The sequence below is a fragment of the Vigna angularis genome, chromosome 8, assembly GCF_016808095.1.
Source record: "Vigna angularis cultivar LongXiaoDou No.4 chromosome 8, ASM1680809v1, whole genome shotgun sequence".
NCBI lineage: Eukaryota > Viridiplantae > Streptophyta > Magnoliopsida > Fabales > Fabaceae > Vigna > Vigna angularis.
In genome coordinates this window covers 31382820-31397059 of record NC_068977.1, presented here as the reverse complement: position 1 = coordinate 31397059, position 14240 = coordinate 31382820, and the positions used below count along the sequence as shown (strand labels likewise).

The 14240-nt window shown below is 27.9% G+C and overlaps 2 protein-coding genes across 2 annotated transcripts; one reads left to right on the top strand and one right to left on the bottom strand.

The window, feature by feature from the left end:
- Positions 1-5630: 5630 nt before the first annotated feature.
- Positions 5631-9726, top strand: LOC108344065 (probable 3-hydroxyisobutyryl-CoA hydrolase 3). The gene is made up of 13 exons (XM_052867916.1): positions 5631-5691; positions 5906-5974; positions 6181-6244; positions 6392-6471; positions 7208-7291; positions 7392-7476; positions 7562-7647; positions 7767-7888; positions 7982-8042; positions 8137-8238; positions 8472-8573; positions 9477-9518; positions 9595-9726. The coding sequence occupies exons 1-13, from the start codon at positions 5689-5691 to the stop codon at positions 9724-9726; spliced, it is 1032 nt and encodes a 343-aa protein (XP_052723876.1). The 5' UTR covers positions 5631-5688.
- Positions 9727-10965: 1239 nt separating this feature from the next.
- On the bottom strand, positions 10966-12402 carry LOC108344066 (borneol dehydrogenase, mitochondrial). The gene is made up of 2 exons (XM_017582533.2): positions 12353-12402; positions 10966-11878 (listed from the first exon to the last, which is right to left on the bottom strand). Exons 1-2 carry the CDS (start codon positions 12385-12387, stop codon positions 11098-11100), a joined length of 816 nt encoding a protein of 271 aa, XP_017438022.1. The 5' UTR covers positions 12388-12402; the 3' UTR covers positions 10966-11097.
- Between the last annotated feature and the right edge of the window lie 1838 nt (positions 12403-14240).

Genomic DNA, 14240 nt, shown 5'->3' with positions numbered 1-14240 from the left:
CCGTGAGTTGTTGGAGACGAACGCTCGTGAGGAAGACGAACGCTCGTGAGGAAGACGAACGCTCATGAGGAAGACTGGATGAGAATTGGCCGTGCGGTAGGTTGGAGGTTCAGTCTTGGAGGAAGCCTGCCACGTCAAGTCACTTAAGCCACCTCATTGCCACGATTGCACAAATCACATACACAGTCAGAAAAACGTTATCAATTATAACGGCGTTATGTGGGTAGGATTCAATTGATACAAATTTCAAAACATAGGTATCAAATGCCTACATTTTTAAAACCGGGTACTAAACAGCAAATTACCTCCGAACATGGAGACTAAGTAGGTAATTAAGCCTTTTTAAATTATTTAAGGTACTGTTAAACCCTAGCCAGCAGCATCACTCTTTCAGCTCTTTCCGAGAACAGGTCATCTTATTTGATCGGCCTGAGAGTCCCTTATGAACATATCAAGCTTTTCCGTAGGTTAAGTTGAACCTTAAATAATGTATTTTAAATGTACTAGTTAAACTTCACACAATTTTTTTCAACCAAAATTAAAAGTATCTAATTCTATAATATTAGTTAATTTTTTATTATTATCTAAACTAAAATAATTATTCTCTAAATTATCTTTAATAATATTTATTGGATTGCTGTCAGATATAAATACAAGAGTACTTTTAAAATGATAAGCAGATGTAATTGAGTTTATTGAAATTTACTCATAACTATTTTCACTATTTTTTTATTTGATTATGCAAAGGGATGTTTTATTGAATTTGTCGAGCTACTTTTGTTACGAGAATTTGGATTCTCAATTGTATTTTTAGCGCTGTCTTTTTACTATATGTTAAAAATATATTAACTTTTTAATATATTAAAATAAATATATTTTAAAAACACAGAAAAAGTCAGTACAAAAAAATTCAGTTCAGAATTTAAACTTCTGAACTGCAAAACTGAGACAAGTGTGGTATGGGTTAAGCAACTTTACCACAACTGGACCATTAAAATATTCTTAGAAAGACTAAGTTCACTAATTGAATGCTTAAGTAAAATTACAGTAATTACATTTGAGCCCGTGAGGCGGGAATAGTGGCAACGTATATGATTTGTTGGAGAAGGAGGAAGTAGTTAGGGTTTTTTATGTTCATAAAATTTTAAATTAGGCCACTATCTGGTTTGAGCCAGTTTTGAATTAGGATTTTTAATAGGTTTTAAAACTAATTATAAATTAGGGTTTTTATGATATCATTTCGAATTGACAAAAATAAATCTGTTAGTGAAATTGTGATGGTAATTCAAGAACTTTGTAGTGATTAACATTTTGTCCAATCTACTTCTTTTGGTTTCGAGGTCAAGTTACCAAATATCTTCATAATTTCTGCTCTTCAATCTATTGTCCGGAGGTTACCTGTCAAAGGTTATTTGATGTTAAAGTCAGTAAGTTATATGTTCGGTGACTCAATGTAATAGTAATAAATGTACAGTAAATGTGATCTACCCACTTCTTACCTTTTTTTCCGTATTTATAGTTTTTGTCATGGACCTAAGATTAATGAAACCTTAATCATGACCCAATCATGGCCCAATCCCAGCCCATTGACTCTAATCCTTTCTTACCTTAAACCTTGTATAAGTACGATTACGGAATCTTGCTGATCGTCCCTCCTTTGATCGTCTGGCCGGATTAACCACAAGATGGTTTTATGTCCGTGCAACCCATACGATACATTATTTTTGGTATATTTATCTTCTACGTTTTCTCTCTATTCTGTCGTAGTTATTTGTCTCCGAAAATTACAACCACAACCTTAATTTAATTTAATGTTTGTTTGCATGCATACATACGTGTAGTATGGTATCAGCCATCAGGCCGTAATATAATAATTATTCAAAAATTATGCACCATGGATGGTTGACAATGATCGATAGCAATGTTGTATATGTACATTGTCTCGCATATAATAAGATGATCAGTGGTTAGATTTTTCAAAATCTAATTGCAACCCAATATTTAATCTCATGTTGGACGAAATGTTTTTTTTTTTCAATTGTCTGTAACGTGTGCTTATTTTAAATATTCTCACTTAACAATTCTTGTAAACTAATTCTAGGACTATTTGTAATGCAACGCTTAATCATAACAGTTTGTTAAAGCCCATTTGTATACAGAGTCAACAATTCTTGTAAATTAAGACAGTTTGACTATTTATGATTAATGTTAGAGTTAACCATCATAATTATTATTGATGTACGTTTGTTAAAAGAACCTATATGTTCATAAGAAAAACAGAGGAGTTTCTAATATATTTTATAAAATTGTATATATTAAATTAGCTTCCCAAATATTATTGATAAAAATGCGACATGGTGATGTCTATTGATACTAACTAAAATAAGTATTAAAAGTAAATTAAATTAATGTTAATTTAATCAATTGTGATATTATTTATTTTCAACATTTATATTTATTTAAATTAATATTATCTAAATAAATATTAATTTAATTATTTATTTATATTGATTATAGTCAATATTAGTAAAGTGTTTTATTCTAAACTTTTGTGTCAGTTTGACCGACACTGATGATAGTAACTTAAACAAAAATTATATAATACTTTCATGTTCAAATAATATGAACAAAAATAAATAAATAATTATAATGATTAAATATACGAGTGTAATGAAAAATATGATGCAGATTAGGGAAAAAATGTGAATGAAAAATATAAGAAGAACAATATAGATGAAATAGATGTATAGAGGAAAAAGATGAGCATGGATAAAAGATACGAGTTTAAGAAAAGTTATGAATGCAAAAACGAAGAAGACGAGTGTAATAAGATTTATATACTTTATTATTTTAATACTTTATTTATTTTAATACTTTATTATTTTAATACTTTATTTATTTTAATACTTTATTATTATTTAACAATTTCTTGATTGACGCTAACTAAAATAAAAAAAAAATATTAAAAATAAATAAAGTTAATATCGATTTAATTAACATTAATATTATTATTTTTAATATTTATTTTACTTTTCTTTAACTTAAATAAATATAATTATTAAAAATAAACAAGATTAGAATATGCTAAAACTTAAATAAATATAAATATTAAAAATAAACAAGATTAGGATATGCTAAATTAACGTTAATCTTATTTGCATTATTGTATTAGTGACAAGTATTTATTTATGTTTTTTTAATTTTTAACTTAAGGATATGCTAAATTAATTATATGTTTTTCTAATTTTTAAAATATTAATCTTTTACATCTAATTAGAATTAATTAAGTAAATGTTAATATTGTTTTGATTTGGTCTATATTAATATTTGAAAGTGAAATTTATATTTTTTTTATAATGTTCTTATTTTAACTCTAGAAGCCATAGTCATTTGTTTTTTTATAACTTAGATAACAAGACATTATATATTTTACTTGAAAAGAACCTATAAGAGAAATGCGTTTCTTTTTTTGATGAAGGTAATATTTTACTTGTTATCATAGAAAGTTAAAAAATGGGTGGAATTACTGATATTTTGACACGTATATATATATATATATATATATATATATATATATATATATATATATATTATCAAATGAAGTTAATGTACACCTAACATGTAATTAATGTACGTGTCAAGTGGAGCAAAAATCTTGAATCTTCGTACGTAATTTCAATTAGTATATTTGATTTTTAATTTATGGAGAAAAAAATTGATTAAATTTAAATATTATGGTTTCCCAATCACTTGTAATATAAGCACGAATAATGGTCATCATCAAATCCATTACACTATAATCGTAATATTATGATTTCAATTAGTATATTTGATTTTTAATTTAGAGAAAAGAAATTGATTAAATGTAAATATTATTGTTTTCCAATCACTTGTAATATAGGCACGAATAATGGTCATCATCAAATCCATTACAGTATAATCGCACTCATATGAGTTTATTGAACATTGAAGAAGATTACTTTCTTTAATTTATTGAACATAAATTTCAATACTATAAATTTCAACCAAACATTTCTTCAAAAAACTTGGAAATAACAAATAAATTTTGTATTAAATCTCAAATGAAAAATTAAGGCTAATTCAATACAACAATATATTTAAGCATACAATTAATCACATATCAAACATACAAAAAAATAACAACCTATTGCAAAATTATATAAAATTATATGCTCATATTAAAAAGTAAATTTTAAACATAAAAATAGGAATCCGAAAGTGTGAAAGGTGGACAACAATGCAAAATGGTGCGGCAACTCATGTTTTAGAACATAACAAAATTCCACCACAAAAGTTAATACCTGGACACAAATACAAACAACAACATATTAGTCTCAAGAACCAAAACTAACTCAAAAATACCCAAAAAAAAGGTAATGAAGAAGGAACCAAAGCTCACCGCAGAGAAATGTTATGAATGAAAGACCGGTGAGGAGGGATTCAGACCATGTCAATGGAGGCAACGACGACAACGTTGCAGGCATTGACCACGACGTTCAGATTCAATGCAGCAATATCAACATTGGTTTAGGAATAAAGAAGAAGAAAACCGAAGAAGAAATTGTACATGGGTCTCTGATTTATTAACCGAAGCAATAAGTAGTCTATGACATCTGTTCTACTAAGAATCCATGTCTAAAGTCTCTTGAAATAATTCAAAAATAAATATTTTAGAGACACTTTTGGAATTTGGTTCATACTTTTGGCCTAGATCATAAGGGGTCTATGACATTGATTCTGAAAACAACTGACTCATAGGTGCACTTCATAATCTGAATAGTCTAAAATATCACTTTGTAGGGGATGAAGTCAAGATCCTATGGCAGTGGTTTTGAAAAGAACCAAAGTCATGGACCTATTTAGAATCTGAACAGTTTGAAATATCTTTTTGCAGGAAAAAATATCAGGATCTTATGACATCTGTTTTTAGGAGAACCGAAGTCATAGAACCTATTTAAAGTGTTCTTAGTTTTGAAGGTCAAATTTGTGTTTGTGTAGCACATCTAGACTTGTTGTTTTTTAACCGAAACAAAAAGTACATATGACTTGGATTATTTTTGAACCATCTTTTGCGAAAATTGTAAAATTTTACCGTTTCTTTTTATATTTTGGTACTTTTGATTTGTTTTATATACCAACCAAAATGCCTCTTTCACTTAATATAATAATACTTTGCCCTTCGGAGGCTAAAGCTAATATGCATTGGTAAGATCTATAAATGGAGAGGTTTTATTGAGCTCAACTTGTGTGCCTCCTTTTCAAAACTGTCTAATTGTAAAAAATCATACTGCACGATCATGGCTCCCACTCTCAACTTTGATAGGGAACAAAACCAGGTTTTCTTCTTCTTTTTGTTCTTCTGATAAGATTTTCTGATAATATAGTACCGCCATGAAAATTTTTTGGAGAGCGATATACTTCAAAGAAAGGTTATGCAGAAATTAAACTTATAAAATTGTGTTCTAACTAATCCTTAAAATAGAGATAAACAGAAAGATCTTATGAAGATGAAATCAGTAGTTTAATAATGAATTGATTATATGAAGGTCTTTATGATAAATTATTGTATGACTATTCTTCCCTTTATAGGTTCTTTTCACTGGAAATTCTTTTGTGAAGGTAGTGATACTAAACAGACCTAAGAAGCTAAACAGCCTTAACCATGAAATGGTAAGTTCATAAAGCCAATTCTTAAATGCTTTTAATATAGATTGCTTCAATCACTAAGAAGTTTAAGTGATTTCATTTTCATACGTAGATGCAAGGAATAGTCACCAGAGACAAAGGCTCTTAATTAACAACAAAATAATGTAAAAAAATTTAAATTAAGAGACATAAGTTCTTTTGTGGAAGAATGACAATGGACATTATTGTTGTTTTGCAGATTTGTCAAATAAAAAGTAATTTAGAGTTGTATGAGAATGACCCTTTAGTCCAACTTGTGATATTGAAGGTAAATTAAGCAAATCACCTGCCGGCGAATTTGTCTAGTAGTATTTGTTGTATTAAGAATTAGAAGAATAACCACAATTTGCAGTTTTTTATTATTATTATATTGAGCTTGTTACAATATTTTTTTCTCAAGTGAAACTACCTATTTAGTTAAATATATCTACATTAGTAGTTAAATATCTATATCCTTTCTTTTCCTGTTTTAAGGGCAATGGAAAAGCTTTTTGTGCTGGTGGTGATGTGGTATCAGTGATTACGTCTTCAGTTGCAGGTACATAACCTGTCCAAAGTAGCAAAATTTATAAGAAAAATTCCCTAATCCAATATATTTCAATAATATTTTAGTTTTGAAACTAAGCTAATTGGAATAGCTAAATACTTCCATTTTTAATATTTATCTACATATGTGTCAATCTAGGACACTGGACCTATGCAGCTAGTTTTTACAAGAAACAGCTTACTCTGGACCATTTGATTGCAACCTATAAAAAGCCAACAGTGAGTTTGTTAAGTTTCACAAAATATTATCTTTTTCTTTTGTGGTAAAATACTAAGGCTGAATCAAATAACTGCAAATAAAACTAAAGTAAATTTGAACGTGGATAAATTGAATTTATAAAATTAAATAAAATGAATAATTAAGATTGAGTTTGGAAAATGAATGAAAATTATACTATATTTAACTCAATCTAAATTTATATTTTAATACTTCTAAATTTATAAATATATTCTAAATTTAATTTTTAAAATAATATTATTTTATTAAAATTTAGTAGTAATTTATATAAAATTATAGTGCATTATAATAATTATTATTAAAATTAAACACGTCATCTTTTTTAAGTTAAAGATTTCCTATATCTTATTTATTTAAAATAAAATAATTTTTTCATTAAACTTTTCTAACTTAGTATAAATTCACAATTTAAAAAACTTCATAGAATTAATTTGTAATCCAAACCATCTAAATCCAACTAACTAAATAGATTAAATGATTGGATATAAATTTTAAAATATTAAATTTGGATTATATGTTGAATTAGTCAAGTTAGATATTCTAACTCGACTGAATTAACTTCCAATTCGAACAATCCAAAATTAATTAACTTGATAAATTAAATAATCAAATATAAATTTTAAAATATTAAATTTAGATTATACAGTGAATTTAGATTATGCTCACCAAATAGAACAAAAGTTTTACAAAGTGTTTGCTTTTGTGTTGTGGAATCAGGTCTCTCTTATGAATGGAATAGTGATGGGAGGAGGAGCAGGTCTGTCTATGCCCACAAGGTTTAGGGTTGTCACTGAAAAAGCAGTAAGTTTCTGTCATCATCACTTCCCTTCCCAGAGGATTAGAATTAGAAAATATTTTATTTTTCATTGATTATCCAGAATTATTTATGCATTATTTGTAGGTATTTTCAATGCCAGAGGCATCTATAGGACTTTTTCCAGATGTAGGAGCCAATTACTTCCTTTCTAGACTTCCTGGCTTTTTTGGTAGGCTTCTTAAATCTGTAAAAATATATTCATGTTTGTGTTTTTTTCGTTTTTTTGTATTGATATTAATTTGCAATATATGCAGGGGAATATCTAGGGTTGAGTGGAGCACGTTTGGATGGAGCAGAAATAGCAGCATGTGGTTTAGCCACACATTTTGTACCTTCAACAGTATAAAACTATCACCTGTTCCTCAATTAATATACTTTGGCTGTAATTGGTTTTAATAATGTGATATCTAAGAACTATAATATAAATCCGTACAAATAAATTATTCTTATGCGCAACAGAAGCTAACGTCATTGGAAAATGCCTTACAAGTTCTTAATTCTCCAAATGTTTCAACAATTTCTGCCCTGATAGAAACGTTCGCAGAGAAACCAAATGTGAAAGAAGACAGCCCTTTTAGTAGGTAAATCAGGAAAACTTACATAGGATTCTGCTATTTTTGTGTTTTTTGAGAATTGAATAACGAAATTAACGGTTTTCACTGTACCAAAATAAGGTTGGAAGTTATAAACAAATGTTTTTCGAAAGAAACTGTGGAAGAAATAATTGAATCATTGGTAAGTATCTCTGCATCAGTTGATCATTTCTCCTTTACAATGTTGAATGCTTCGTCTATAATATCATTTTGATCCATATGACACTGTGTTATAGGAAGAACACGAATCAGAAAATGGAGCTGAAAAATGGATTACGATTGCGTTAAGCTTCATTCGCTCATCTTGTCCTACTAGCCTCAAGATATTTCTCAAATCAGTAAGTATAAAGATAAACTAATATCACACTCTTACTGTTGATCATAATTTTGAGATATAGTTATTTACTGTCTTTTTTATTTACCAAGAAAACGACCTGGGGAAATTCTGTGATGCTTTTAAATATTAATCAATATTACTATTTCTAATCTTTTATAAGAATTTTCTGAAATTTTACAATCCAATTTCTGCTACATTAATTTTTTTAATGAGAATGATTTTGATGAGTGTTAGATTAGGAGAGGGCGGGTAGAAAAGATTGACCAATGTCTTTATCGAGACTATATCATTGCCTGCCACTTCTTCAGAGGAACTTTTGGCAATCATTTCTACGAGGTAAATATTTCCCTAACTCTCTTTTTAAGGAAAGTTTTGGTCATTCTGCTATAATTTTTTAAGAAATTATTAAAAGTAATAAACTGTAAAAAATTATGAAATAGAATAAATCGTGTTTGGAAAACATAATCTCGTCTTGCAGAAGTTATGCTTTGCAAATACGATTTTAACCTTTATTTTTTCACAATATAAAACTTAATTATACTTGATATACACAACTTATGTTCATATAAAAAAAATTAAAAATTAAATTTACTAAATATGAATGCAACATAAAAAAATTTATTAGATACTACTTTAATAAAAAGAAAAATAGAAATCAGGTTTATTACATGAAACAAAATTGTGTATATTAAATATAATTTTTATATTATTAAAAATAAGAAGTTAAAATTATATTTTTGAAACACAACATTTTTTTTAAAACGAAAAACTACTTATCCAATTTTCTAATTTTCTATAATCTGAATGGTTAATTTCTCCCGTTTATGGCAAGAAGTTAAAACCCTGTCTCAATATCATGTTACTTCAAATGAAACGACTTGAATTCTTAAACAAAATAAATTCAAAGAGTTAAAATAAGTATGATTAAGACGAGGGAGTTTAATAAAAGTGTTCATTAAGTCATTTTAGTAATTTATAAACTCTTTTGATCACAAATAATCTCAAATAATAAAGATGTTTTCTTCTGATGATTTATATTTGTGGTAAAAAACAATGTCTCTAAATTATTAGAGTTGGAAAGTTTAAATCAGTCTCTAAGTGCCACCTCTCAAATAAATTTGTTAATATATTTCATCAATAATGAAATTATAACTATTTTGACTGTACATTAGTTTCTTTCCTCTCTAAATTAGGATATAGAGATTTAGTAACAATTGTTCTCTTGGATGTACTGAAAAGGGTTCGAGAGCAAAGCTATTTGATAAAGACAACAAGCCTAAGGTACGACATAATATCTTATGTTCCATTTCCATGGATGTACTTTGAATATCTGTTTTAAACCTATATTGTTATATAGTGGGAGCCTTCGAAACTAGAGCTTGTTGACGAAGAAATGGTGAATCAATACTTTAGGAATATCAATGATGAAGAGTGGGAATATCTTCGATTTCCTGATAGATCCAATTACCAAATTGCGTGCAAATTGTAGATTGAAGTATAATAAGGTTTAATTGAACTCATTCTTGGTGGTTAGCCATAAGAGCTATGCAAGTAATCTATGAATAAAGTGGAGTGTTTCTACGTTTACATATGAAGGTTCATAAGAGGAATTGATGCCCAATGCGAGTAATCTTTTGGAAGTCTCAAATTTAACCTTTCATTTACACTTCCTTAGATTCATCTCTTCCTCTTTATTAATTATTAGACAAAAATAAAGGAGATACTAGTATAATTAAATAAGAGTAATGAATATTCAATTATTTAGAAACAAACATTAAAATTGTTAAAGATTAAGTAAGTTAAGAGCTAAAGAAAAATTGATTATACTAATGTAAAATGAGTAATAATAATTACAAAAATTATAATATTATCATTTTTTGTCGGTTTGACTGACGCTGACTAATTAAAAAAATCTTGTACAGTCCTTTTATCTTCAATAAAATAAAATACAAATAAAAAAAAATGTAGTAGAAGAAGATGAGTGTGGATAAAGAAAATGAACATAAATAAATGAAATAAGGAAATGGATGTAGAAAATAGAAGTGAATGAACAAGATGAGCGTGAGAGATCGAGTTAAATTTAATGAAAAAATGAATATCTGAAAAAAAAGAGTCAACTAAGAATATAAGTGTAAAAAAATTTATATTAAAAGTGAGAGAATATTATATTAACTTATGCTTAATCAATCTATTTAGTCCATGTTAATTTAAATAAATATTAAAATTAAATAAAATTAGTTTCAATTAATTAGTATTAACTTTATTTATTTTAATTAACTTCGATTAAAGATGTCCTAGTCTCGTATGTCGTAAACATTTTTACTCAAGTTAAAAAGTAATTAACCTTAATTTTAGAATGTTAATATGACTCTATTAGTATCTAATATTATATTTACACCAACTAAATTTATGTTAATCTAACATCAACATAAGTATTTATTAATTACAAAAAAACTAAAAATGATTAACATCGATATAGAATTGGTTAAACCGTCTCTCTCAGAGTCAAATTATTTAAAACTAATTTTGTATATTTAAACGTTTTAAACAAATTAAGCCTTTATATTAGAATCAATTAACAACTTTAATAGTTTCATAGTTTAATTAACAATAATATTTGGAAGCTAATTTAATATATATATATATAATGATATATTCATGTTATCATCATGTAGATATGAAACTCCTCAACAGAGGTGATGAAAAGTTATTACACTATACACCCGCGATGATTTTGACATTTCATGCAACAAAAGTGACTTTATACATGCGTTTTACAAATTCAGAAACAGACGAAATTTGACCGTATAATACATGGAAAATACAGTTGTATATATAATCGTAGAAAAAGGAAGGAAAATTACAGAGACGATTGTGAAAACAGACCGAAAATTGGATTAATAGTTGTAAAGCCACCATCAACAGCAAGATTATGTCCACTGATGTACTTAGACTCATCACTTGCCAAATAGAGTGCAGCCTGTGCTACATCTTCTTCTGTCAAAGCAACCCCTTTAAGATTTGAATAAACTTTTGAGCTGCCATCATCATCAAGTTTGAAGAACCATTTTCCAGATACGTTACTGATGAAGTAGGGTGACAAACAGTTCACTCTGATGCTAAATTTTCCAAGTTCAGCAGCTGCATTCTTTGTCAGTCCTACAATGCCATGTTTGGAGCTTGTGTATGCGTGAGTTGCAATCCCTCCAACACTTGAACTCACACTTCCTATGCTTATTATGCTTCCCTTTCTCGCTGGAATCATCACTCTAGCTGCATGCTTTGTTCCCAAGAACGGACCTATCAGATTCACTCTCACAACACGTTCGAATTCAGCCACATCGTTGTCAAGAATGATGGGTTTAGCTTCATCTATTGTTGCAGCATTGTTCACCATTATGTCTAGCTTTCCGTACTTGGACACAGCCATGTTCACTGCATTTTCAACATCCTTTTCTTTGGACACATCACAGTGTATGTAAGATGCAGATTCAGTTCCAATGTCAGCTTGAACTGCTTTACCTAGCTCATCTTGAATGTCTGCTATCACAACCTTTGCCCCATGTTTGCAAAACAGCCTTGCCATGCATTCACCAATGCCCCTTGCCCCACCGGTGATCAAAGCCACTTTTCCTTCTAGTCTGCAAAAGATTGTGCCATGTAACAAAAAGATGTATGACTTATTTTTTAATATATTTATTTTAGCTTTTAACTTATTTCTCTCTTTTAATTTATTTGTTTTTTTCTCTCTCTTCCATTATTGCATGTTGAATTTAGACACAACTTATTCAGAATAAAATTAGGTACCAAAAGCACAAAAAATAGGAAAAACCTAAAGATCAACATCTATGAAATATGAATATACAGAGAGGATGGAGAGAGAGTTCATCTTGTGCTCAGGCAATCTGTTAATCATATAAACCTTCCATGGTTTAAACTAATTAAAGTTATTATTTGTGAAATATAAAACAATATATTTGTTGATGGGGTTATAAATTAAAATCAAATAGTGTTTTATCATTAAAGTGCAACTAATATAAGCAAAATAGAAGAAAATATTGGGTGGTTTTCACCCAGATTAACACAGGCACTGCATATTATGTTTTTGTCCGTACCTCATTGCAGGAAGAGGTAGCTGTGGGCATGCCATACTAAGAAGATGACCGAGTATGAAGTGGTGTAATTAAAGATAAGAGAAATTTATAGTTGAATGCTAAACAGATACGAAGCACGAGTCTCACGTAGCGATAAGAGCCACCAATGATAACGACAAAGTGTTATTATAGTTATGGATGATAAATATACTTTATATAAATATATATATATGGTAAGATATATAAATATTATATATATAACTGGTATACTAAGTTTAATAATATTTATATTGATTGTTAGACTGATGTAGAGTTGAGAAATTTCATGTAAACTATAAAATAAAACAATAAATGTTTATTGGAATATATATGTAAATCATGTATTTGAAAGAGTTTTGTCTCAAAGATGGAATATTAAAGAAAAACTATTAACGGGTTTGTGCATTTTTCTAACTTCTGTGTATGAACATGGAATTTGGTCAGGGTCATTCCTAATCTATATACAGTGTTATTGTACTGGAAATAGGAGTATGATGATGATTGAAATCTATAATATTGTGTATAAGAGTTAAGATGTGTATTAGAGGATTCTTGATTTTGTCTATAAAAATATTTTAATAGGTTTAAGAAGAAAAATATATTTAAATTTAAGAAGAAAAATATATTTAAATTGTTATTGACTTTAATAAGCGATATGACAATGTTGTCCCACCAATGTTGACTAAATATATAGAAAGACAAACCAACTGCCACACTTGCATACCCTTTAAACAATAGGGGTATGACAGTGTTGCAAAAAGTGTCTTTTATTTTTATAGGTTCTTAATATTCAATCAAAAGTAGCATGTTACATGTGAAAAAAAAGAAGAAAGCATTATATATATATATATATATATATATGATCAAAACTCTCATTCGCATAAAGAACATATTGACTCTTGAGGATCTAGTGTCATGATTCTTTTCTTCATATATCCTTTGTTGAAAACATGTTATTAATCAAATTCAAAGCAAAAAACAATATATATTTTATAGATCTTGATACTAAGAAAATGTTGAAAAACGTTAGCATTGAGTAGGCAAATTTGACCGAGTAATTAACACATTTGTCTCCTTTTATGTTCATCCTTCCTACTTAGTAATATTTTTTTCCATGAAAACTAATTGTTTCTTCCACAAAAGCCATTTTTTTCTTAATTGGAAGCTCCATTCACACTCTCCAAGCCAATCTGTCGTGTCTCTCATTGAAAATAATTGTGGTATAGAGAGTTATTATTCAACAATGTTTAATTTTAAGTGAATTTGTCAACTCAGTGTTTCTATTACGACTCACATTTCCCTAACCAATTCATTGTATCTCTATAGGAGAACAATTGCTGTTGAGAATTACTATACGTTAATATTTTACTTTTAAGTGTTTATTTTCCCATATATCTGCTGGAGAAATATAAAATTTAAGCTTAGTTTACTTAATTCATTTATGATCGATAACTTTTTCTTGATCCACTTTTGAGTTGAAAAAAAAACTAATTTATACTATGTCAAAAATCATTTTTTCCTCTCTAAGATAGTGAAAATAAGAAGAGGGATATAAAAAAGGACACAAGTTATGCAGAGCGATTAACCATTTTCTGAATGTCTTTTTTTAAAGAAAATTAATTCGCTCATAAATTATTTCACCTAAAATTCTTCTAAAATGAGTTGTTTTATAATATTAATGAAGGAAACCGATTAAGAAAAATCATTATTTTTAATGAGACCTTTTATTATTTTCTAACCACGTTTTTAATAATTTTATTTTATTAAAAAATAATAGTTTTAATTAAGAAATTTATATTAACTCAAGCAAACTTATTCAATGATGTGGGTTCAAATTTCTATAAATATTTGAAAAAGGTTTCAGAGGAAG

Excerpts from the sequence above, each read along its gene's own strand:
- LOC108344065 (XM_052867916.1), top strand. Across the intron at positions 6,472-7,207 it reads CAACCTATAAAAAGCCAACA|GTCTCTCTTATGAATGGAAT; the intron begins GTGAGTTTGTTA and ends TTGTGGAATCAG. Across the intron at positions 8,574-9,476 it reads TTGGCAATCATTTCTACGAG|GGTTCGAGAGCAAAGCTATT; the intron begins GTAAATATTTCC and ends TGTACTGAAAAG.
- LOC108344066 (XM_017582533.2), bottom strand. The coding sequence starts at position 12,387 with ATGGCATGCCCACAGCTACCTCTTCCTGCAATGAG. Across the intron at positions 11,879-12,352 it reads CTACCTCTTCCTGCAATGAG|ACTAGAAGGAAAAGTGGCTT; the intron begins GTACGGACAAAA and ends AATCTTTTGCAG.